The 27,407-nt window shown below is 39.2% G+C and overlaps 2 protein-coding genes across 4 annotated transcripts in view; one reads left to right on the top strand and one right to left on the bottom strand.

The window, feature by feature from the left end:
• The first annotated feature begins 11,178 nt into the window (after positions 1 to 11,178).
• Positions 11,179 to 15,489, top strand: LOC149014296 (protein trichome birefringence-like 19). Its single transcript, XM_089155025.1, has 2 exons — positions 11,179 to 12,131; positions 14,509 to 15,489. The coding sequence occupies exons 1-2, from the start codon at positions 11,571 to 11,573 to the stop codon at positions 15,265 to 15,267; spliced, it is 1,320 nt and encodes a 439-aa protein (XP_089011151.1). The 5' UTR covers positions 11,179 to 11,570; the 3' UTR covers positions 15,268 to 15,489.
• Positions 15,490 to 15,508: 19 nt separating this feature from the next.
• The window catches only part of AAE17 (acyl-activating enzyme 17), a 44,047-nt gene continuing 32,148 nt past the window's right edge, over positions 15,509 to 27,407 (bottom strand). For 2 of the 3 annotated variants that reach the window (XM_089155023.1, XM_089155024.1), the window contains 8 exons: positions 23,432 to 23,505; positions 21,940 to 22,160; positions 19,019 to 19,113; positions 18,669 to 18,885; positions 17,023 to 17,148; positions 16,841 to 16,939; positions 16,546 to 16,758; positions 15,509 to 16,447 (listed from right to left, as the gene is read on the bottom strand). In XM_089155023.1, coding sequence (XP_089011149.1) covers positions 16,337 to 16,447; positions 16,546 to 16,758; positions 16,841 to 16,939; positions 17,023 to 17,148; positions 18,669 to 18,885; positions 19,019 to 19,113; positions 21,940 to 22,160; positions 23,432 to 23,505 — 1,156 coding nt within the window. In that variant the 3' untranslated portion in view covers positions 15,509 to 16,336. The remainder of the gene's footprint in view (positions 16,448 to 16,545; positions 16,759 to 16,840; positions 16,940 to 17,022; positions 17,149 to 18,668; positions 18,886 to 19,018; positions 19,114 to 21,939; positions 22,161 to 23,431; positions 23,506 to 27,407) is intronic. The other variant, XR_016173400.1, reaches the window with a different exon arrangement.

Below are 27,407 nucleotides of genomic sequence, written 5' to 3'. Positions count from 1 at the left end.
CCACTTGAAATCCACAAGGGGTGATTTCGGTTGCTGCCAGAGAAGATGAACAAGAGTTGGTAGAGAAGATAGAATCTAGAGTTTTTTTCATGGCGCCCCTTAAGTTGGGGTTAAATTCTTGACTGCCCCTTATATGCAAAAAATTCTATGCCTCCCCCCAAGGCATAATCCAATATTCCAAGTTACCCCTCTTAACGGTCAAGCCTTTTGACCGTCAAATGAGGTTGGAAAAGACAAATATACCCATGGTGCGAAAGTTCATTGGGTATCGCCGGTTCGTTACCCAGTGAACCCGGTGATATGGCGAAATCTCGCAGAAATATCGATGCGGTGTTAGCAGCAATGTCGGCTTTGAAGTAAGATTTTTTTGGATTGATGGTGACGGAGACAACATGGCCGTCGAAGGGAGATTCCAATGAGATTGGTGCGCGCTTGGAAAATGCAGCCGCCTACAATGGCAACCTCATGAAGAGGATTCTCACTAGCGGTGGAATTCCGTTGAGGCCCAAGGCGGAGATTGAGGTGTACCTATTTGCTTTGTTCAACGAGAACCAGAAACCAGGGGCTACCTGAGAGAGGAATTACAGGTTTTTCTACCCGAACAAGCAGAAGGTGTACAATATACCATTGACGAAATAGGTGGTGACACAATAGGGATCTATCAGCGGCAAAGGGAAGACCCAAGCAAGCACACCCACAACCGCACCCGCACTCGCACCCTCACCTGCAAAGGGCAGTGGCGAAGCTTCCCCCGCGGTGGCGGCAACTCTATATCGACTAACTTGGCTGGGCAAATGTGGTGTATTGCTAATAATCAAGTAGGGAACGAGAAGTTGCAGGCGGAATTGGATAATGTGTGCAGTGAGGGAGGAGCTGATTGTAGCAATATTTTTTTGAACTATCGCCAGTTCGGCAATAAATGGCAATTACAGTTCAGAGTTCGGCCGAACTCGATTTTGGTTCCCCATGAACTGAAACCACCGAAATTCGGCAAATTTCGGCGATATTGTGTACCATGAATATACTCTCCTGTGTGTGTAAAGACAAAAATACCCCTCTGCAATATTGAGTTACCTCCATTTACCCCTAACTTCACGAAGAAGCTTCATCGTGAGGTAACTGGTCCTTCACCTCATCCTCCTCCGACGACTCTGACAACTTTGGCGAACCCCCACTGTCCTAGGCAACTATTACCCACACTAACCCTGAGGCCAACGCAGCTCACGCCATGCATTTCCTTTTGAACCTAACCACTGCGACGGTCCGCAACCTCTGCAATCCTCCACCTACCTTTGTGAGCACCTTGTATGCCATTGACCACACCCTTAGTGCCCCCACGCAAGGCCCCATAACAATGCACCCCCTGACCCGACGCCCCCCTAGGTGCCCAACCCTCATCACCAGTCCCCAACGTAGGCATATGCACCTCCACACACACTCCCTCAACGCCCCCCCCCCGCGTGCTCCTAGCTACCCAAAACCCCCCAGTCCAGCACCTACACCCCACAATGACTCATGCATCTCCATCTTATTCTGCCAATTCATGTATTGTTCAAAATAATTTAGAATGAGACTTATACACCTTCAAGAGACAAGTGATGCATAATGGTTAGTCCCTTGCCTTAATAATCCATGAAGAGAACAAGAGCCAAGTCAAGAACAATGATCTTCGGTTTAATTTCCAAGAAACTATTTCATTTGCCATTACTAGAGATGATTGTGAACTGGAAGTGGCCTTATTAATCCATGAAGAACCTCTGCTTTTTGAGGTCACCACTACCCAACCCTCAACACCAGGCCCCAGAGCACCCTAGTCAGCACTTAGCACCCAACACCTCTACCTCAACAGCCAGCACGTGTACCCCACCCTCAACCAAGCAATCAGCACCCAACATTCAGCAACAAGCAGCCGCACCACCACTCAATCCCTGACTAATTTTTTACTTCTTATATGCATTATATAAAATGTCAACTTCCAACATCAATGATCGCATGGGTATTGAACTAAAGTTTAAGAACACGTATTGCAAATGTGGGAGGAAAGCAAATGTGAGAATTTCAGAGTCAGTTGAGCATCCCGATATGCTATATCAGGCACGTGAAAGCATTTTGCATGGTTGTGGGTTTTTTAAGTAGTGTTATCCCATTGGGCAAGCTAGCACACTGATTGTTGTGGCTCCCACTACTAGAGGAGAAGAAGAAGATAAAATATAAGCTATTAAAGAGAAAAATCAAGCAGCTGGAGAATGATGCACTGTTAATGAAGAATGACCAAGCCTCAATCAAGAATGACCAAGCCATATTGAAAAATGATCAAACATTAATGGAGTTTATAGGTGTAGGTTTGGTTTTGATTATTATTGTGACACTATGTGGCCATGTATGGTCCTAATAGGTTGTTGGGATTTGGTTTGTGGATCTTGGGTTTTCAAATCACAGGAAGTATTTGTAATGGATGTATTATTGTAGTTGGTTCATTGTAAACAATGACTTAAATGATCATAATAGAATGAGATAGATGTTTGTTGGTAATGAGTAAACCTTTTGATGAGTAATGAGGGAGTAATAAGTAAACCTTTTAATGATGAGTTCCACATCACATTGTGCAGCAAAGGTCACCACTTTCAACACTAATCCTACTACAAATTTGAAAAAGTTGGACATAGGTGAATAATATAAGCATGTTGAGAGTAAGGATCTAAGAGATTTCCTTTCTTATAATACAAAGTCATTTTCAGTTTCACAGAAGATGATTATTTGGCTGTTAAAAGATGATCACCTGGGAAAAACAAACACTGATAGTAAATGACCAAATTAAACTCTTATATGGTTAAAACTATAAACATCCTTCAAAATTTAATGAAGGTTGTACATTAGAGGCAATAAACAATGGTATTAGAAGTTTTACATTCTTAAAAATTGTACATCATGAGCCTTGGAATTATATATTAAGACAAATGAAGACACTAAGTTGTACATCTTAAAAAGTTTTGATTCCTAGTTATATCATACTATGAATAAACAACATACAAGAAGATCTGAAACTGAACAGCTTCAATCAAGATCTGAATTTGATTTAAAACCCTTAATCAAAAGGCTACTAAGGGATTTAACTCAAAAAAAATTAAAGACTGTAAATGTAATGTACTGTTACCAGCAAAATCCACTTGTACATGTAAATGTAATATTATTTACTCATTCATTCATGCAGTGATCACTATCCTCCTCTGTCAATTATAATCTGATACACACAAGATTTACAGCAAAAGAAATAAAAATTCTTGTGATCCACTGGTTCTTTTACAGCAAAATAACCTTGGTTCTTCTGGTTCTTTTGAATACAAAATAATTTGGAGCAAATTAAACACAAATTCATTGATTTCGCTGGTTCCTTTACAACAAAATAATCTTGGTCCTTCTAGTTCTTCAGAATACAAAATAATTTGGAGCAAATTAAACACAAATTTCTTGTTCCACCGGTTCTTTTATAGCAAAATAACCTTGGTTCTTCCAAATACAAAATAATTTGGAGCAAATTAAACACAAAATCCTTGGTTCCATTGGTTCTTTTATAGCAAATTAGTTGGTTCTTCAGGTTCTTCTTCATCATTAGACACGTTGTGTTGGTTCTTTTGATTCTTCTGTATGAACTGTAAGACAACCATTTCCCAAGGTTTGGACTAAGACTGCAATGTGGGTACATTTGCATTTGTGAGTATCCCTTACAAAAAAAGCCAAAAGTAAATAAATTAATAAATAAATCGACCAAAAATTGATAGGAAAGAACAAAATATGAGATTGCAAATAACCAAGTATTTGCTTGAAGCATATGTAGAGACTGAATGACTCACTCATTTGTGATACATATAAAGATTTGTTCATATGCATTCATGCCATTACCCTATATTCAAGCAATTAGATACTAATCCAAGTGTTGTCATGGCACCTATGATGCAGTTCGACATTGTGAAGACTATTCTAATTGATCATTTGAAGTAGCCTTCCTCTTCGCATGCTTTGCTAATGCATCAGATGATTGCCTTCAAATTATTTTCTCTTGAACAATTACTTGTGCACTTGATGGTAGCGGTTGGGATCTTATAACATGTTGGCTACCTTGGCTCCCTTGGGTGGCCCAATTGTTGCCCTAAACCTAAAAAAAAAAAAAAAAAAAAAAAAAAGAAAGAAGGAAAAAAAAATGATTAATATGAATAACTATTAAGTATATAAAAGCAATATTATTAGTGACTGTGCATAAACCCCTAATCCAATGGTGGCTACTTTAGCTCCCTTGGGTGGCCCGATTGTTGCCCTAAATAAGAGAAAGCATGGAAAACAAAAAATGAATAACTATTTATGATGTTAAGTATATAAAAGCAATATAATATAATAAGTGATTGTGCATACACCCCTGATCCAACGGGTGCTCTTTGACATAACCCGAGATAAATACCCTACCCTATTTTACACAGAGTTAAAATGTGCTCCTCACTTTTACTTTCAAAATGTAATATTCACTTTTTTGTCAACTTAAGTGACCCTCATTGACCAAAAACCCTTCTTTACATGTTGGTTCTTACTGGTTTTACCATTTTGAACTTAAATGAACATCCATTTACCAAAATACCCTTACCCATTGTATGAAAAATATCAAACAAACCACACCTCACTAGGTGTTCGACATATTGCCTGACAGAAATTTATGGGTTGGTTGCGATTTTCCTTTGATCTTGGCCTTAATTAGATAGATGTTCCTCTGATGTTGGCCCTAATTAGATATTCTTGTTAGCAATCTTTTCACTTCTTGTATTCTTTAGTAACTAAATCTTCTACACCACTTAAGGTTGAAGTGTATAAAATTCAATAACTTGGATGTATGGAACATCATAGTTGCATCTAAGTAGCCTAAAAAGAAGGGGGGGGGGGGGAATAGGAATGTCTTCATAATACAAAATCTTGATGTAAATCTTCTACACCACTTACAATTGAAGTCTATAAAGTTCAAAAGGTTACATAATCGCATCATATTTCACGATGGAACATCACTGCTGAGGGTTAATAACCTGAAAGATCAAACATTAGTACCCCCAAGAAGAAATTTAACCCCCAAAATACATCAGTAGTACATCAGCCCCTTTCCAAGTATGGCCTTGCCACTACATCATTTGCTTCTTCCACTTTGCTCTCCCTTTGCTTCCACCTATCATGCTCTTCTGTCCATTTCCTTGCTGACTCATAGACTCCCTTCTACGATTTTGTGCCCTCCTCTTCTCATATGTTCTTTGTTGAATAGAAGGTGAGGAGTCCATCCTTCTACTGCTGCTCCCCTGTGTGCCACTCTACAGTATCATGATAGATAGAATGTAAGTTGAAAGTATTCCAAACCGCCCACAAGTTGACCGTTAAGAAATTATACACAAGTAATTCAAAGCATTGAAAACCACCTACAAATAGACTTAGGTTGCTCTGCATTGTACTTACAGAATCATCATCTCCTTGCCTCACACATGTATGCTTCCTATTATAGGTCCTCACTGGCATTCTATGCTCAGACTTGTTGTTTCTGTCAATCTTTGCTGCATAGATCTTCCAAGGACAACCATTTGCCTTGCAAATGGCAACCACTCTACGTCTTTCATTGTGAACCATAATCCTTTGAAAACCTTCTTGTTGGACATAACTTTCAAGTGTCTACATGACTGACTTGATGTAGCAGTACCCTTGAATGGAGCCCTCTTCTTCTCTCGTACCTTCGTAGTTCTGAGTTTCCAAATCAGTAATTCTTCCAAAGTAGCCCTAATCACCCTCGCTCTGCACCAACTTGATTTCCCTATATTCAGATATACATAAATTGAGCCAAAAAGTTAAAACATATACATGATATAATGCAAACAACTAAAGGCATTCTGGGCACTACCGTTTGTTGTCCTTTCTTCTGACATAGATTCAGGGGGTGGTATGTTTTTACAGCAATAGCCTGGTCTCTATCATTGGTCCTCGAAACATATAGTCTCCAATTGCATCTGCGGGCCTTGCAAACAACAAGCATTTACCCTTCTCATTCTTGATCAGACGTCTTTAAAAACCTTCTTGATCAAAATATTTTGCTAGAGCTGCCCTGAAAGTGTAGACATCTTAAAACATGTCATCCACCTTGAACTCATATTGACTACATGGGGGACTTGAAACTGGTGGGGCTTGGTGGGTCGACAAATCCTCCTCCACCTCCTCCATATCTATAGGGTTAGTATAGGGACTTGAGTTTAAGGGGGCCATTGATGGTGTCCTGCTGGTCCCTTCTATGTTGTGCTGTCCCTCTTCACCTGCATTGTCTAGCACCCATCCAATGTCGGCTGATTTCAACGGTCTTCTTCTCCGACCAATTATATCATTTGGGAAGTTGTTTATACTGTAGGAGGAGGTTGTTGAAGGGTTGTATCTTCTGTCACTAATTTGAAACATATATACACCTCCTTCCTGATTGCTAAACATGTCACACAATGTGGCATCTCCAACCACATCAATAGTTATCCCTGATTGAAGCAGCCCTCTCACTTTGAAGGTCACATTGTGACCAACTGGAATATCCCACAATATGTTGTTGTACATGTCATACATCATATCAACGTAGAAATATTTATCAGGATCTACAAGTTTGGTAAAGAATTTCTTGTTGAATTCAAACTATACTGCAACTTTAATATCCATTTCCCTACACTCACGAACACAATGTATGCATTAGACTACAATACTTTCATAGTTGCAAACAAAAACATCCACAATTCAAAACAAGATAAATAGTCACAATAACCCACAATCCTAGTGTTCAAAATAACCTACAATTCTAAAAAGTTAGAATGACAAACTAGCCACAAAGGAAAATATTGAAATTAGCAAAGAGCATCCTCCCACAATTTCTATTTGTAACCAAAAACAATAGCTATAACATAGGAAAGAATCCTAGATAGAAAACAAGACTATAAACAAAAGATCCTAGCTTAAGTTTGGTTAATTGAAACTTGGTGAATCCCATTGTACAAATTAGAAGAGGATCCTCTTTTTATTGGTACTATGGAATGAGTGTTTAGAAAATTCAACAAAATCTTGTGGGAGACTACTCAACTATTAATAGCTACAATAATTCCTTTGAAATGTCAAAATTTCAAACTAGCCTAAGTATAACCCACAATTCTAGTGTTCAAATTAATAGTTAGAATTCAAAAATAATAGGATAAATATCTACCTATGCCATTCACAAAGGAAAGATTAATTCACCTTCGATGGGGATGCTGGGGGTAGGTGCTAGACTGGGGGGCATTAGGGGGGGGGGGATTGAGGGATTGTGTGGAGGCGCATGTGCCTGTGTTGGGGGCTGGTGATGAGGGTTGGGCACCTAGGGGCAAGCGCGGGGTCAAGGGGTGCGCCTTGCTTGGGGGCCCTAAGGGTGTGGTCAATAGTATACGAGGTGCTCACAGAGGTAGATCGTCGAGCACCCTGTGTGCACCATGAACTACAAGATTTGAAGAACCAAAATGGAACCTATGCAGACAACAATGGGGTGTGTGTGTGTGATTGGGTGTGCCAAATAATCCTTACCATACCTTATTTCTTTGACGGAAGGCCTTGTTGGCAACGGTGAGTGCTGATTGGACAAGTTGCAGACTAAGGATTGCAGAGGTTGTGGACTCCGTTGCAACGGTTAGGTTCAAAGGAAATGGCATGAGTTGCGTTGGCCTTAGGGTTAGAGTGGGTAGTAGTTGGGAGGGACAGTGGTTTGTTGGAGTTGTCAAAGTCGTGGGAGTCGTTGTCAAAGGAAGAGGTGATGGACCATTTACCTCGTGATGAAGCTTCTTCGTGAAGTCAGAGGTAAATGGAAGTAAAATTAACTCAATTTTATAGAGGGTTATTTTTGCCTTTACGCACACAGGAGAGTATGTTCATCTTTTCCAACCCTCACTTGACAGTCAAAAGGCTTGACTGTCAAGAGGGATAACTTGGAATATTGGGTTATGCCTTGGGGCATGCTGTGGAATTTTTTGCATATTAGGGGCAGTCACACCATGAAAAAAACTCTAGAATCTAATAATGGAGAAGGGTAAATTTGGGATTGTAAAAAGCACTTGGATAAAGAAGAATAAAATTGATTTATCTAGTGATAACATTATCATTTAATCTCAATATTTAACCATAAAGGATATTTTGATTTTTTTTTTAATAGTAAATTAAATTGATTGCAAACCAGAGAATCTATATATAATTTACCCTTTATTTTATAATTTCTTGAATAATCTATATAGTAGATCCAGACATTTTCTATTGAACAGGGACACAGTATTCTACATCTACCACAGAAGCCAACTCATCATCACTGTTCTTGATTAATTAATGTGAAGCTTTAAATCCAATCATATATACGGCACCAAACACCACAACCCATTTCTGTACATGCTACTGTCTTGGCATCCCCACCCAGGAACATTTTCCATCTGTACCATGGATGAGACTGAGATGGTAGAACAAGAATCCATATCTGGTTTCACCAAGAACGCCAGATTGATGTCAAGTTCTAACACAAACCTCATACACTGCGACTACTAACTTATCTTCTGCTCCGTTAAATGCTTCTTTCTGGCCTTCTCTTCTGCAAGGTCCACCCCAGACAGATACTTCAGCAATGAAGTGTCATGTTATTGAGCTCCCTCGGGAAAGATAGGTCACTTACCATAGCCTTGGTTATCATCCTAACCCCTACCCCTCTGTATTACCTATCACCATCAAGCTATGTTTCATTTCCATGGAACAGTAGTTCTTCACAGAAGTTATCATCAGCTGCAATGCCTCCTCCTTCTCCTTCTCCTCCTTGTTCTCCTCTCTCCTTCTTCTTTTATTCTTCTTCTGGTGATGGAGATTCAAAGGGTGTACATCATAACATCACATCAGAATCAGGTAGACAATGTGAATTGGTGGGGAATGGATTCCAAACCTGAAGCACCATATTACACGAAATATGAGTTGTATGGCGACCAGAGCACCAGAATGCATGAAAAGGAAGACCAGATTTGGGCCTGAAGTGGAGGTGGAAACCAGAGAGTGGAGCTGCCCACCAACCCAACCAGCCGAGACCGGGGGAAGCCAGGCCGGGAGACCGGGCCAGAAACAAGCCAGCCGACCCCAGGCACCCCCCCCCCCGCGCGGCCCCCCCCCCCCCCCCCCCCCCCGGAGCGGAAGACGCCCAGAAAGAAGCAAAAAAAAGAGAAGACAAACAAGGCAAGAGCAGACCCCGAGAAGCAACCCGACAGAAGGCGGGAGGGAAGGGAGGGGGGGAAGCAAAAAAGACAAAAAAGACGGAAACCAAAGACAACCCCAACGGAACAGAGACAAAGGGCCACCCACCAAAAAAGAGCAGACAGGGAGAGACACAGAAGGAAAAAAAAAAAAAAAAAGAAAAAAAAAAAAAAAAGCGAGGGGGGGGGAGCCAGAGAAGAGAACAACACCCCCCCCAGCCGGGGGCGGCCCCCGGCCCCCAGCCCCCGGGGCCGCCCCCCCCGCCCCCCCCGGAGGGGGAGAGGGGCCGCCAAGAAACAACCCCCCCGGCAAACAGCCACAAGGGCACCCAACCACACAAGACCCGAGAACACCCCCACGAAGGCACGACCAACGAACCCACAAGGGACAGCAACACAATCAACGAAAAACAGGACACAAGGGAAGAACGGAACAAACAACCAACAAACCACCACACCACGAACACAAGAGCAAGACACAAACCAGGCAAACAAAAACACCACAACAAAACAAGAAAATAGCACAAAACCCACAACCAGGCAAAATAACCACAACAAAAAGAGAAGACAAACAGCCCAAAGGAAAATATGAAATAGCAAACACCCCCACAACAGAACCAAAAACAAAGCAAACAAGGAAAGAACCAGAAGAAACAAGACAAAACAAAAGACCAGCAAGGGAAGAACGGGAACCCGACAAGAGAGGACCCAGGCAGGAAGAGTGAGAAAACAACAAAACGGGGAGACACCAACAAATAGCACAATAATTCCTTGAAATGTCAAAACAAACTAGCCAAGTATAACCCACAATTCTAGTGTTCAAATTAATAGTTAGAATTCAAAAATAATAGGATAAATATCTACCATGCCATTCACAAAGGAAAGATTAATCACCTCGATGGGGATGGGGGGTAGGTGCTAGACTGGGGGCATTAGGGGGGGGATTGAGGGATTGTGTGGAGGCGCATGTGCTGTGTTGGGGGCTGGTGATGAGGGTTGGGCACCTAGGGGCAGCGGGGGTCAAGGGGTGCGCCTTGCTTGGGGGCCCTAAGGGTGTGGTCAATAGTATACGAGGTGCTCACAGAGGTAGATCGTCGAGCACCACCTGTGTGCACCATGAACTACAAGATTTGAAGAACCAAAATGGAACCTATGCAGACAACAATGGGGTGTGTGTGTGTGATTGGGTGTGCCAAATAATCCTTACCATACCTTATTCTTTGACGGAAGGCCTTGTTGGCAACGGTGAGTGCTGATTGGACAAGTTGCGGACTAAGGATTGCAGAGGTTGTGGACTCCGTTGCAACGGTTAGGTTCAAAGGAAATGGCATGAGTTGCGTTGGCCTTAGGGTTAGAGTGGGTAGTAGTTGGGAGGGACAGTGGTTTGTTGGAGTTGTCAAAGTCGTGGGAGTCGTTGTCAAAGGAAGAGGTGATGGACCATTTACCTCGTGATGAAGCTTCTTCGTGAAGTCAGAGGTAAATGGAAGTAAAATTAACTCAATTTTATAGAGGGTTATTTTTGCCTTTACGCACACAGGAGAGTATGTTCATCTTTTCCAACCCTCACTTGACAGTCAAAAGGCTTGACTGTCAAGAGGGATAACTTGGAATATTGGGTTATGCCTTGGGGCATGCTGTGGAATTTTTTGCATATTAGGGGCAGTCACACCATGAAAAAAACTCTAGAATCTAATAATGGAGAAGGGTAAATTTGGGATTGTAAAAAGCACTTGGATAAAGAAGAATAAAATTGATTTATCTAGTGATAACATTATCATTTAATCTCAATATTTAACCATAAAGGATATTTTGATTTTTTTTTTAATAGTAAATTAAATTGATTGCAAACCAGAGAATCTATATATAATTTACCCTTTATTTTATAATTTCTTGAATAATCTATATAGTAGATCCAGACATTTTTCTATTGAACAGGGACACAGTATTCTACATCTACCACGAAGCCAACTCATCATCACTGTTCTTGATTAATTAATGTGAAGCTTTAAATCCAATCATATATACGGCACCAAACACCACAACCCATTTCTGTACATGCTACTGTCTTGGCATCCCCACCCAGGAACATTTTCCATCTGTACCATGGATGAGACTGAGATGGTAGAACAAGAATCCCATATCTGGTTTCACCAAGAACGCCAGATTGATGTCAAGTTCTAACACAAACCTCATACACTGCGACTACTAACTTTATCTTCTGCTCCGTTAAATGCTTCTTTCTGGCCTTCTCTTCTGCAAGGTCCACCCCAGACAGATACTTCAGCAATGAAGTGTCATGTTATTGAGCTTCCCTCGGGAAAGATAGGTCACTTTACCATAGCCTTGGTTATCATCCTAACCCTTACCCCTCTGTATTACCTATCACCATCAAGCTATGTTTCATTTCCATGGAACAGTAGTTCTTCACAGAAGTTATCATCAGCTGCAATGCCTCCTCCTTCTCCTTCTCCTTCTTGTTCTCCTTCTTCTCCTTCTTCTTTTTATTCTTCTTCTGGTGATGGAGATTCAAAGGGTGTATCATCATTAACATCATCATCAGAATCAGGTAGACAATGTGATATTTTTAGTGGGGAATGGATTCCAAATCCTGAAGCACCATATTACACGAATATGAGTTGTATGGCGATCCATGAGCACCAGAATTGCATGAAATATGGAAGACCAGATTTGGGTTTCCTGAAGTGGAGGTGGAAACCAGATGAGTGTGAGCTGCCCATCTTCAACCCAACTCAGTTCTTCGAGACCGTTAGAGGGAAGTCCATGGCCTTTGTTGGAGACTCTGTGGCCAGAAACCAAGCTCAGTCCTTGATCTGCCTCTTATCTCAGGTACACCCTTCACCCTTCTTCTCCTTCCTTTCTTCTTCTTCTGCTGCGGCCCCTTCCTCTCCTCTCTCTCTCTCTCTCTCTCTCTCCCCCCCCCCCCCCCCCCTTCCTCCTTTTCTTTTGTGAGTTCATGGAATTTGATTCGTCTCCATAGATAATAGATTAAGCTTAGAAAATTAAAATGATGAAGTTTTACTAAATCAAGGTCAAGGGAGTCTCAGTTGACTTTTTCTTCTTCGTAGAATGCAATCCCTATTGACAGAAGGCTTCACATGGGAGGGAAAAGGTTAGTGCATGGGGTGGGTAATGTCAGTATAATTAATGATCCTTTAATTTATTTTTTAGTAATAATTTTTTATGTTATTCTTTTGTTTTTTTGGTAAACCAATTTTTTATGTTATTCAACCCTTCATACTTTTGTAGTTTATATACATGAGACAATTATAAGGTTTAGGGTATTACCCCCACCCACCAAAAAAAAAAGTTTAGGGTACCATGATCAGGCATGATGTTATTAGTTTAGACTAGCATGCTACCTACTGGCAACATAGGGTTGCGTTTTGTTATATAATATAAAATAAAAATAAAAATAAAAATAAAAGAAAGATATATATATATATATATATATATATATATATATATTTATAATATATAAAAGATCATGGATTTATAGTAGAGGGTGGCACGTTTGTTATGGCATGTCCAGATTTTGATATGAGAGGATGATAGATACCTCACAAGCATCTATGCCGCACATTAAACAATTTGATATCAGATAATTAATCATTCAATAACATAATGTATCTAGCCACATGAATGCATCTTCATGGAGAGTTGGGTTCTTCTACTTGTGAGATAGAGTACTGTATTTCTTTCATACTCTACCACATATTTAAAAGAGGGACCTATCGTTTATCTATCCTATCAATGCTTACAGGTAAGTCACCTCCTAAATGAATAGTGGAGAGGTATGATTGAACACAATGTTCTATCCCTACAAGTAGACTCATTCTTGTAGGGCAGAGGGGTAGATCCTATTTACGTGCATAAATGCTTGTGACATATTTATGTAGAATCTATAAGTGGGTCGAACATGGTGAATTCTGTTCGGAAGTCTCAATTAGATGCATGGTTGTTTATGTGTGTGAAAATTACCTGACACTATAATACTTGCTATCGTAAGTACCACAAGAAATTTTCTGCACTCCCCCTCATTACTCCCTAAATATCCAATTTATCAATTAGTTCCCCTATAGGGTGAAAATGTATAAAAAATTACAATAAGTGTTGATGTAAGCAAGTTAAATATTTCAGAAATACAAGAATAACCTTGAGCTAAAAACCCATGCTCAACTCATTTTTTCGCCTCCCTCTACTGTCCGTAATTTCCTCCTCTCTTAATCATAAATCCTCACAAAGTTTTGGAGATATGCATCGTGGAAAATATTTTTAAACTTAGGATGTTGTGTTAATATTGGTAGGTAAAAGCTTTTTTTTTTTTGGTTACCAATATTGGTAGGTAAAAGCTAATTGAGACTAATGGTGTTAGTAATAAGGATCTTATATAAAAAAATTGAATTAACTCAAAAGCTTGCACTAATGTTAGGGAGAAAATCTGGGGTTGGCACTAAAATTTCCCTAAATATCAAGAATAATACCTTAATGCTTTCTTTTTCATCTTCCAAAGGGTGGGGGAGGGGAAACGAAGGGTATATAATGTTTTGGATATGATTAGAAGTTGAGATCCTTTATCCTCAAGTGTAGAGGATAACACTATCCTCACATCTATGTCTACATCTTTCTACCACATATTGACGAAGAGTCATTTCTCAATGTATACTGACAAGATGGATCTCCCTCAAAATGTATGATCAAGGGACATGAGGGTAATCTATCAAACCGAACTCATCAATTATGGCTGTGTGACCTAGTAAAGCTAAGGTTGGCCAAAAAAAAAACCTAGTAAAGCTAAGATGTGCGCTGCGATATCCCATCCCACCTCGATCAAGCTGTGATGTGGTTACGTTAAGTTGAGCTAAGGGGACTTGAGGTTGGATTAGTATTTTTTAAAACTTGCCCTGGCCAACGCAGAGCTATTCTAGTGGTGAAACCAATACCTCTTAATGAAAAGGTTGTGGGTTCGACTCATGCTAAGACATATTAATATCCCCATCCCCCGGCTTAATAAAGTCCATTTGTACCAAAAAAAAAAAATTGCCCTGGTTGCACGCCTACGCATGCATGTAACGTAAGTGTGTGAATCAGGAGGTGGTGCTCGAACTAGCAGGATTTTGCAGTTTGAATGTTCAATTTCTACTTTATATTAAAACTCAAGTTTCCCAACTTTTTTATTGTTTGATTCAATTGATAGAATTTGCAGGTAATGTACCCTGTGGATGTATCATATACCAGAGACGAAGATTTCAAACGCTGGAACTACACCACCTACAACTTCACCCTCTCCACATTTTGGACTCCATACCTTGTTAAGATAAAGGAAGCAGACCCCAACAACCCTAACTTATTCAATCTTTACCTCGACGAATTCGACGAAAAATGGACAAGCCAGATTGAAGAATTTGATTATGTAATCATATCCGCCGGCCACTGGTTTTACCGTCCGATAATGTTCTACGAGAAGGGTGAGCTCATTGGTTGCCATTACTGCTTCAAGCAGAATATAAAAGAGCTCAACATGTTCTATGGTTACAGAAAGGCTTTCAATACAGCCTTCAAAGCTATTAACAGCTTAAGTAACTATAAGGGCTTGACATTTCTCAGAACATTTGCTCCTTCACATTTTGAAAATGGTGAGTGGAATCTGGGAGGGAATTGTTTGAGGACAAAACCCTTCAAAAGAAATGAAACCCAATTAGAGGGAAGGGCTGTGGAGTTGTATAAGATTCAGTTGGAGGAGTTTAGAATTGCAGAGATGGAAGGAAAGAAGAAAGGGCTGAGATATGGTTTGCTTGATACCACTGAAGCCTCTTTGTTAAGACCTGATGGGCACCCTAGCCTTTATGGGCACAAGCCTCAAGAGAATGTGACCTTATACAATGACTGTGTGCATTGGTGCTTGCCTGGTCCTATTGACACTTGGAATGATTTCCTACTTGAAATGTTGAAGATGATAAGATGATGAAAAGGCTACAGTGCGGCTTTTTTTTATTTTTATTTTTATGAATTTAGATGCTACCAATTAATGCAGATAATTAAACCCATATTTTAATTACATTTTCTTTTACTCAATCTCAAATCTTCTTCAAATGACAATTTCTTAGTAAATTGTAGAACTAAGTTTTGTACAACTTCAAAAGTGCTTCAGATGTCTCACGTCACACTTCATTCCTGCATTTTTTTGGGGTAATATTCAATTATTCATTTCTGCAATTTATCCAAAGGAGCGTAATCTCATTTAGAATGTGCCCAATCTTGCGTATGTATTCATATATACGCATCCATGTATTCCTATGTTTTTTTTAGAGTTATCATCTCAGATACGTCAAATCCCTACAGAAGCGTTTGATTGCAAGGGGGAAGTAAGAGGAAGAGAAGTGGTACGTTTGTTTGTTTGTTTTTATTTATTTATTTAATTTTTAAAAACCTTTGCTAATTATAATCCCAAGTGAATGCTTAATGATATGTTTTATATGTTATATTTATTTACTTGTTAAAATCAAAGAGAAATGGATGCAAAACAAAGAAAATTTAATGAACAATTATGAAATGATTTGAAGTTAATTTTTTTTTTTGGGTCCAAATTTGAAGTTAATCATGTAATTACATATTACATATTACATAAAGGAATATATATATAAATGATTACAAAAGTTATTATTTCAAGTGTGGAGATTTCCTTTTCCCTCTCATAGTTCCCCTTCCAACCAAACTAAACCTACTGGATTCCTCCATCTCAATTGGAGACTGAGGGAATTTAATGGTATCACTTCACAAAAATTTAGTATTTTCATCAGCACCCAAAGCATTTTCTGGAAATAAACTGTAGGCCTACAAGGTAACAATAAGAGAGGTTCTGTGAGATAAAATGCAGAACATCATACACAAAAACTCTCCTCTTTTATTACCCAAAGATTGAGCTGTGCTGATTTTTGGAGAAGTTGACTTACGGACTTATTTGACGATAGATGGCAATTGACAACATATTTGAGTTCAGGGGCATCTTCAAGAACTGTAGGAACACTTATAGTTCATAGCTTAGCACCATCTTTGAGCTGGGAAAATTGCTTACGCAAAACTCTTCTCATGACTTTATTTGAGGCTGTCCTTGGGAGAGATGGAACAGGCTCAATACTCGAAACCTAAGTGTATCAGAACCTTTAGATCATTACATACATGTACATTGAAGTTTCAAAAACTTCAGTTTTATGCAACCTTGTCAAAGATCAAAACTCTTTACCTTGAACAAAGGATTCAGTCTTTTCTGCAGCAATGAATTGAATGACACTTTCAGTTGATCTAGACTTGGTGTTGCATTATTTGGATCCTTGAAAACAACAGCAATGACCAACTGCTCAGGCCCACCTCCTAAAGGTGGCACCCCAATTGCTGCTGTCTCAAGCACAGAATCATCAACACTGTTACATATACGCTCTATCTCAATGGAACTTACCTGCACAAACCAATAGTAAAAGATTACATCAAATTTCAACTACTATTCTAACAGAAAGTAAAAGTAAATTTTAGATGCACACCTTGATGCCACCAAGATTCATTGTATCATCTGCACGACCATGGGCCCGATAATAACCCCCAGATGTGCGCTCAAACTCATCCCCATGCCTCCGGAGAACCTACTTCAGGAAATCATTAGGGCAACTTCAAGTACCAATGAAACGTCATTTAGTGTGGAGATGATGATGAAAAAATGTTTTACCTTTCCATTCCAGATAGGCATTCCTCTGAAGTAAACATCATAATGATCTGCATTAAGTAGCACATGTGACGATCCAAGCATGACAGGCCAAAGGGCTAGTTCACCGATTCCCGGTTCGTCTGGTGGCTACAATTAAGAGGAAGTTAATTCAACTTATATAATTCATTAATTTATGTCACAATATAATCCAGGTTAAACTATGTCAAACAAAGATATTCTGCCAAAACCTAATAATTCAATTCTTGTAAAGCTGTAGCAAGTCCTACTATTCTGTGTTGATTAAGACAAAATATAAGGATGTACCAGAAAATGAAAATTTTGCAAGAAAGTCTAAATCCATTAAATAGAATCCCAAAAAATTGAAAATATTTTTACTCCCTTGCAATCATCTAACAATTTAGTAGTACCCTTGCTGTAACTACCGAGGGATTTTTCTGCATGAAAAGCATACAGTTTATGAAACTGCCAGTGTGGCTGAAGCATTGCACACATGACTTAATGGCCACTTCCAGGGAAACTGCACATTTGAACCACAGGGTATATTTCCTTGTTGGCCCAAAATATCCATCAGATGCATGTTGAGGATATAGTGCAAATGTTTTGGAGCGTTAGGCCTCAAGGTCCCCTTGCTATCACATGTCAAGTTTCAGCAGTTGGAATTGGTCAAGTGGAAAAAAAAATATAGAGATCCAAGACTACAGAGTGCATGCAAATGGGGGTGGGAGAAAGTATAGGATTGATTTTGACTCTCAAATTTGATACTGGGACAATCCAGCTTATGCATAGTCATCCAATGGTCAATATTGACACATCATTGTGCACATGGTGAACTCAAAGACCCTTCACATTCCAGGACCAGGAAAAAGATATGCAACCTGGTGATGTGCATTAAATCATTTTATTTGAATCTTCTTGCCTAAATAGGGCACAATTTCCACCAATGACACCTCTGGATAATGGTTTAAGGACTGACATTCCCATAACTAAGAGAGAGCTGGAAGCACTCAATGGGAAAATGTCATCTCTATTTGTACCAGGATCCACATATTATAAAGCATGGGAAAGATTAATTGTAGAATATCTTCTCCAATTTTCTCAAATTAGAAAAATAAGAGGATTTGAGATTATGGTCTTAAAACGATATGTGTATGCAAGGACCCTTGAATCAAGCCCTAAATGGATTTGCTCAAACAGACACAAAACAACATTCAAATGGCATAAACAAGATCTGAAAAGTAAATGTAAATAGCCAATACTATGAACTCAGCAACAAAACTCCATTACAGGACTCTCCCAGATCTGAAAACACCACTCAGCATATGCCCCAACCGAGGGCCTTCCCCTCCCCTCAAGTAAGCTTGCCCTCACAAATACTAATTCAACCCCCCCCCCCCCGGTGGGCGACAGTCATGCTCTTCCCCTTTATATAGCACCCACAAAGCAATCCGAACAAACTACTTCACATTACTGGAATTGATCACCTACAGCCCCTTATATTCTACACCTGCGACATGTTCCCCTCAATATTTGGGTGTCCTGTCAGTATACTAAATGTATTTTCAGACAAATTCGCAGTTCAGAATTGGAAGTAAAATAACCCAGCTTCACAATTTAGACAACTTAATAAGCATGTCCATGAAACTTACAATGGGATTTCCATTATTGCCAAGGATGAAAAGGGTGCAACCCATGGCTGGTGTACTGAATGCAGCCAAAGACTGAGGTTGCAACAATGAACCGGAAACAAATCCACCACCAATCTCAGTTCCACCACAGTACTCAATGACAGGTTTGTAAAATGCTCTTCCCATCAGCCATAGGTACTCATCTATGTTGGATGCCTCCCCGGTTGAGCTAAAGCATCTATGAGATTTCAAACATGAGCATAATAATCAATCCCTTTAAGAATCCAAATACATAATTTTCATGCAATTTTGTTGATCAAGCACTGAGATATCAAATTACATTAGAAACCATGCTTTTCCCATGTACTTACCGAATAGTAGACCAGTCAAAGCCAGCTGTGCAATTTGTATTTTTCCATGTTCTAACAATACTTGGGACCACTCCAAGCATAGTTACTTTTGCATCCTAGATACAGCCAAAGGGATCCAAAAAAATTAAGTATTAAATGGATACTAATGGGGTCAAATAAAACTTCTCGGTAGAATACAAGACATAACTGACTAAGAAATGAATATCTAGATCATCACAATGTTTCTTAGAACATTTTCTTGAATAAAAATTCACTGTATATATGGAATTTAAATAATTGGAAAAGAACAAAAACTTAAAGGTTGAGTGGTTGATTTGCAAACACCCTTCAATGAGATGTACAAAACTTCAAAAACTTGAGAGTCCAATGGCTGGATTCTTATGTGGGGACCGGTTTCTGAAGATAGAGATTTTGGGTCCTAAATGCTAGAAATCAAGATATATTCAGAACAAATATGAGACCAAACATTCGCAAAAATGACAACACATAATGTGAGGCTTGACAAACAAGTTAACCAACCCCAAAGTATCCATAAGAATTTCTGACCTTGAAAATGAAAATTAAACCCATAATAACTCTAGCTAGTCAACTAGCACTTTAACCCTGGTAGAAGGGTATAAACCAGACCCAAAATCAGACATTTCAGACATAGGGTATAAACTGAAACTCAAAACTCCAGCCAAGTAAAGGGCCCCAAATAAGGTTGAGTACAGGCCTCCAGATGCCCAACAAAGTCCCAAAGTTGGGTCTGACTTGAATGGCCAGAAACACAAATAGCAGCAGGTCACCAACTTAGAAAGTAGGAGCAGAGTGTAGGAAGCAAACCATCGAATAGGTTGGCTCAAATTTGAGCAAGTGGATCTGGGAATGACTCATCAATTTTTTGATGATCCAAAATTCTAAGGTTGAAGAGATCTTGCAAACCAGAGAGCGTCTGGACTCCAAGTTTGGATCAAGCATGCTTCTGGTTGATTGAGTCCTCCAAATCTCAGCTGATTCCAGTGGTTTGTGAGAAGTCATTCAAGTCCAAATCTGCAAAACATGCGCAGAACTGGAGCAGCTCTTATATTCAATTGATGGCTCAAGTCTGACCTTGAATATGATCTCCAGCACTTAAAGCAGCCACAGGAAATGACAGCACAAGGGGACATCAAGTAGGGCAGTAGAAGAAGATAGAAGGATATGACAAGGAGATTCAGCCCTCTAAGCCCTTCATCCTCACAATAGGACGATAAAAACTTTGCATTAAAGCGAACAAATCAACTTCATCAGTCTTGGGGGTGGCTTAAAATCCTTACAAATATAGAAAGAAGCAATCTCACCTCTGAAGTTACAACAAATCAGAAACTAACTTGACGCTGTTCTATATTTATGCAACTAGAAAATAAAAACCAATCTTGCATGAAAATATAATCTTTTATAGTCTTCTAGAAGTACGGCAGCCAACCTCTTTCCAGACTCCACTATAATATTCCTTGTCACAGTTAGTTATCTGGTCCTCAACGGACAGAAGCTACCGTTGAAGAATGATAATAAATATTTCCAAAACATGGGTTTGAAAGATCCAGCAAGTCCTATCCCCAGAAGCCTGGACCAGCCCACAGCTGGTTGACCTTGTGGCAAAAGGGGTGATCTGATTGGCTAGTGAACCATCAGCTTGTTAATGTCAATCCAAATAGTGAAGTTCACAATAATACAGACAGATCTGAAGGCCAGGCTCTATAGAATGGTATTTCCATACATGGGTTGAGGTCGCATGAGATCTCTCCTTTTTTTAATGTTACTGAGTCAAAATCACAGGTAAATCAGGGTTTAAAATTTCAGCATTGAGCAAAAGTCCGAAATCCAAAATCTCATATTGGGGGAAAATGTTACCATCCACTTGACATAAAGCCTCAGATTGACAATACTTGGTTGAAATTTCAATCAGTCTCATCTGTCCCAGTGAGTTTCAACTCTGAATGCTCGAAACTCCTCAAATGCCGATAGTTTTACCAAGTCTCACACAACCTAGCTTGGAATTTATTCTTTATCTTAGTTTCTTTTTTCTGTTCACTGACATTACTCAAAATCTGAACACTAGTTTATGAAAATATTTTAACATAAGATCAGCAGTGTTAGGACAGAATTTAATCATATTTTAAGCCCCATCTCATGGCTGGTTTGTGATTTTTATTGCATCTTCTATGTCCGGCCCAATCGTTAACAAGCTAGGAACACAGTGGTTCTGTCTTGCAGTTGTTTTTGCTCTTAAAATCGTCTTTAGGTTTATGAGAACTCATCATAGACCTTCAGGGGTGAAATAGATGCAGGAGGGGCAGTAAGTTGCTAAGGCATTGCGACAAGAGAGAAAAACCACCAGAGAAGAAAACAAAGAAATGAAGCACAACCCAAATCACCAGATGGAAGTTGCAGATGCTGCATAGCTGTTAAAATCAGTGTTCCTAATGAAATCATCATGACATGAGATGCGAGGAAGGTAACAAAGATGCCATCGTGGAAGTAATATGCACAAAAAAGGAGACAAAGGTGATAAGGATAACATCATGTTATCCCCTCACATACGAGAGATTTTACAGCAAGCAGGAGTGTAAAAGAGAAGAACAAGAATCAATGACACCTCCCGAGGTCCTAAGGTGTCAACCAGCGTGAAAGAAGAAAGGGCACACGGTCTACTCCTGTAAATTAAAAGGAATAAAAGTTAAGCTCCCAGAATTCATAAGCAATTCCCTTTTATAATTTGTTTTGTGTATCCAATTCACAATCAAGGGGTTGCTAACTGAATTTTAATTACCCCACATCCACAAGTACATCAGATTCCTGCCCATTGAAAACTAATGATAACACTTGGCCTTTTATTCATCACCATAATCCTCTTCTCATAGAAGGTAAAAGTAAAACAGAAACAAAGAAATTGCTACCTGTACAAATTTAGCGAAACCAGCACCAAGTGGAGAGCCATGATATAAAGCCATGGAAGCCCCATTCAACAATGAAGCATAAACAAGCCAAGGACCCATCATCCAGCCAAGATTAGTAGGCCAAGCAACAACATCACCCTTTCGAATATCCAGGTGGCACCACCCATCAGCAGCAGCCTTGAGAGGCGATGCATGTGTCCATGGAATCGCTTTTGGTTCACCTACATACCAGGAAAAGGATACTTGTAATCAACGTTCCCCACAATAAACTTGAACTTATTTTCAGGTTCATAGTACACAAGGACTGATGTCAAAGATCCAGAATACAGTTTCATGATGCAGTTGCCTTAACTTGGCTGGATTGAAATGAAGCTCTTTGGAGATCCAAGCCAAGATGCAGCGAGCTCATCCACTTTTCTGGTTTAAAGGAGGTTGGTAGCTGACATAAATTGTAATCTTTAGCTTAACCATTTAATTGGGTTGGGTAGATATGTAAGTATTTTGATAGTCTCTTTGTTTGAGATGTTGTTTAGATTGTTCAATTCCATTTTAATTCAGGTTTCTATTATTAAGGGAATTTTCTTCATATTGATGTAATATGATGAGAAGAAGTGTATATAATGAAAATGAATGAATTAGAGATTAAAAGCCTTGTTTTGTTTGTAGATATAAATCATGTAATGCGGTGCAGAGAAGAAATATAATATGAATGAGTTAATGAAACTGAATGAGTTAGAAATTAGCAGTGGTTATGTATTCTCTTCTTCTCCCTTTCTTCTATATTTTGTTAATTTATTGTACCCACAGAGTTGCAGGACTTTGCCGAGTTTGTTTGAACTCAGTTAATACCAATCCTCAGGATGCGAGATTCCAAAAAAAGGTTTAGTCAATCAAAATATAGACTCACGCCTTACCAACTCTATTTTTGTGAACCAAGTTCTGGTATTGAGTGTATCTCTGATTTCCTGCTGGTGACCATTTTACCCAAGTTTATTTTGTTGAATGAAATCTGGAGCAAGGTGGCTGCTTTTATCTGAGACTCAGTGGACCTAAATAGAACCTAAACTAACCACACTATAGAATACAGACTATACCAAAGACAACAATGAAATACAAATTACATCAACTAGGAAAAACCACATATGGTTCACGTAATCTTATCTATATATTTAGAGCCAGAAAAACTTTAAGGAGGTTTAGTTAGAAAACAATGGTCCATTTTAAACAAAGCACTATCTACTTCAGTCCAACTGCCCACTTCTCTGAAAAAGTGATTACTCAAGGGTACCAAGACAAAGAGTAGCACAGCATTGCCAGAGATAAACCAAGAATCAACATTTGAAAACCATAAAAGTAAGAAAACTGAGGCAACCGTGAACTGAAATGAGGCCCAAAACACTAGCATGAGGATGAAAGCAACTCTTACAAAATATGGAACATGAACATTTAAGGAAACCAATAAGATATTCAAATTCAAAGACAACAAAGTTACCTGTTGTTCCAGATGAGAATAGGATATTTATGAATGCATCTATAGGTTGCTCAACAGAAGTGAATTCACCTTTTCTGCAGTAGGACAGGTTACATCTCTTAGAACTACATTTCAAGGCCTACGTAAGTAAGTAAAATAATACAAGAATCTTTACAGAACTGTTATAACAGAACATGGACAACACGAAATATGGACAATGCATAATCAGTTAAGCTTCATCCACTGGAGCAAAATGGCAGTTGGAATATTATAACTTCCTTAATGCAACTTTCTTTTTCCGAAACTCTCTGATTTCTGTAACCTAATCTCACTCTCAGTTCAAAAGCTATCCAACTCGGCTTGCTAGATTACAGTCTTCTAACAGTAAACATTATCACCAGAATCACTGCCAGAAGATTAGGCACTCCCATATTTGATTACCAAAGCTGAAGAATATTAAACTCCAAAACTAATTACCCATTTAATATTTTCATCAGGAAAAAGTACCAATAGTGAGCCATTCTAAACTTCTTTTTCTTTTAAACACCAACCTCAAAACCTCGCGAGATTTTGAAACTCCAAGAAGCCTATTCTATGATGGATTGTAAGACAATATCAGTGAAGGATCTCTTACCGCCCAAGAAAAATTGTAGCCTTTCCTGCCCCTCCACCACATATTATGGAAGTTCTCTGGTTTAAGTCCAGCTTGGGTTGGATTAAATTGAATAGTGACAAAGGTTCATTGGGAAATCCAGGCAATGCAGCTGCAAGAGGTATCTTAAGGAATTCTCATGGTTCCTGATTCCTAAGACAAATGAATTTGCAGCATGTATAGCTCTTTTCATCGGATTGTAAAAGGAAAATGACCCCAAAAATAAATCAGCATCTATGGTTGTGTGATTCTAAATTCAATAGTGGTAAGTGCTGAAATAACTAAATAAATCAATTTTCCCTGGTTTTTAACTCGGTTTGGATTTTTTGTTGGATTCTATTAGGAGTCTAATAAGAGTTTGTATAGGAGTTAAATTAGAGTTTGCATTCATGTAAACTTCTATTCCTTGTAATAGTCTACTTTCCACTTTATTATAAATAAAGGGCTTGAGATCATGGATCAACAAGCCATTCTACTACAATCGTTTCTTTCAACATGGCATCAGAGCCTAAATTCGATTAGAATTTTTTTCTCTCTTTCAAACCCATCGAAACCATTGTTCTTCAGTTACTACGATTAGTTTTTTTTTCTTTCTTTTTTCTTCTTGTTCTTCAGTGCACGATCTTTTCTGTTGCAAACTTCGAAGACCAAAAAAAAAAAATATAAAGAAGAGAAGAACAATCACCGCTGCAACTAAGCTTCTTCTTCTTCATCTCAACGTCTCTTCTTCATCTGCAACATCCCATCGCACCTAACAGAGATCTGCTTAATCCTTGCTTCCGCCATCGACCAAAGAAAAAAAAAGAAGAGAAGAAGAATCTCGCTCCCTATTACCGCCGCTGCTGCTAATGCCTACTGATTCCAGTTACTGCCGCTGCTTCCTGTGCAATCGACAGAAAAAGAGGAGTCGAAACAGCAGACAAAAACACTCTGCTACTACTGCATCTGCTTCCTGCGCCTACTAGTGAGTTTTCCTCTGATTTTTCTCGCAATTTCTGGTGTTTAAGTCTCAGTTTCGTTGCCAAAGTCCCTGTGATAGATCGAGATTGAATCGCTGTTGAGTTTATGTTTTGTGGTGCTTTAACTTACCGTCAATCTATCGAATTAAAAGGAGGGGTTATTTTGAAAATTTGAATTCTCTCAATGACCTATTAGTAAATTAGCATAACTATAGGGACTTATGCGTAATTTGCAATTTTCGGGGCCTTATTATCATTTTCCAAAATTCCAGGGACTTATTTGTAATTTCCAGTTTTATAGGGGCATATCTGTAATTTTCCAAAAAAAAAAAAAAAGGAGAAAAATTGTCTGAGTTGTTTGGCTATTGCATTCTGCGACGTTTCTGTTACTTCGAAAGGGTGAAGACTGAAGAACTGCAGATAATTTTGTCAACATGACAACTATTGATGATACTCCGGCTCCCACTAGATCCGAATATTTTTCCACTTTTCATTCTCTTTCGGTAAGATTTGACGGCACAAATTACTTGATCTGGTCTCGATTTGCTTACCTGACTATTGCTGGAAGAGGACTAGTTGGATACATTACAGGCACTACTATCAAACCCACTACCACAGGTGTTTTATAGGATAAATGGATATCAAACGACTCTCTTATTATGTCATTCCTTTTGAATTCCATGCATCCAAATATTGCCCGGGGTTACCTATTATTTGATACTGCAGCCCAAATCTAGAAGGCTACTACTGAAACATATGGATAGTTGGGGAATGATGCACAGGTTTATGAGCTACGAAAGAAGCTTCATGAGACTACCCAAAAGGAACTAACTGTGGCCCACTATTATGCTGAGTTGCGATCTCTTTGGCAAAAGTTGGATCATTATGGGGATTATCACCCCACTAATCTAGATGATGTGGCGACATATAAGAAGTACATTGATAAGATTCGAGTATATGACTTCTTGGCAGGTTTGAACGTGGAGTACGATCAGATCAGAGTGCAAGTCTTAAGTCGTTCTCCCTTTCCTACACTAGAACAGTCTTATGCTCTTGTTCAGTGTGAGGAAAGTCGTCGATTAGTCATGCTTCATACTCCTATTATGGAGAAATCAGCTTTACAGTCTGTTCGCACTAAATCTGATCCGGCTAAGGAGATTGTTAAGTGTGAGCACTGTCACAAACCATATCATACCAAGGAAAATTGTTGGAAACTGCATGGGAAGCCGGCTGATTTTGAGCAAAAACGAGCACAAAGATAGGGAAAACAAAAGGCTAATCTTTCTGATACAGTTTCCACCACACCCTCTGCAGATGTTGGTTTTTCGCAGGAGGAGTTCGCTACTCTGCGACGTATTATGCAGTCTTCTACTGCCGGTACAGCCTCGACCACTGCTTCCTCTACTACCCCTACCAACTCCTATCTAGCTACTTCAGGATCTGGGGAAGGAGATTGGTCGTGGTCAAGGTTTAAAGTATCGGTATCGAGTATCGTATCGGTCAGGTGATTTTAAGAGACGTATCGTCCTGTATCGTGTATTGTATCACTTTGGCTAATGCATTTTAGTGTAATTCAATGGAGAGACGTATCGAGATGTATCATATCGGTTGGGTCAAATATGGATACGTATCGACTAGTATCGTATGGTATCGTGGGATACTTTAAACCTTGGTCGTGGTAAATGGACTTTATTTGCTCGAGCCGATTGGAGGATCTACTTCTGCTTTGACTACATCTTCTAATCCGGTCCATTCGGTAATATCAGACCTTCATCAGTGGCACCGTAGGCTCGGTCAGCCCCCTTTCAAATTTTGTCATTTTCTCTAGATTTGTTTTCCTGATACTTTTATCTTACTATTACAATTTCTTCCTTTCCAAGTTTCCCCATTGGAATTTCCTTTGTTATTATCTTCCCACGTGTAACGCTACACGTGAGGGGGAGATTGAAGATGTCTACAATTCAAAGCCTTTCATGTAGACTTCCTTATGTAGAATTTGATCTTTGTTACCTTTGAAAGTTTCTCCCTTACCTTCACAATCTTCCACTTTGGAGATCTAACATTGCTATAGAGCTATCTTTTTGACTGTGCAGAACTTGATCTCTGTTAACCCTGGAGATTTGCCCCTTAACTTGACATCTTCCCTTCGGAGATCTAACCTTGCAAAAGACTTGTCGTTTGACCTTTGCAGAACATGATCTCTATTACCTTTGGAGATTGTCACTTATCTTGACAAATTTTCCCCTACCTTTGGAGATTGTCCCTTGGCAAACTTTCCCTTTAAAGATCTAACATTGCTACAAATCAAAACTTTCACTTTGGCTGTTTTACCCTAGCTATTGTTACCCCAAAAATATATTTTCCCTCAGATTTGTGCAGAAATTTA

Source organism: Hakea prostrata, chromosome 5 (genome assembly GCF_041222555.1).
Source record: "Hakea prostrata isolate BN-2017 chromosome 5, UWA_Hpros_2, whole genome shotgun sequence".
Taxonomy (NCBI): Eukaryota; Viridiplantae; Streptophyta; class Magnoliopsida; order Proteales; family Proteaceae; genus Hakea; species Hakea prostrata.
This window is presented reverse-complemented; position numbering and strand designations above follow the sequence as displayed.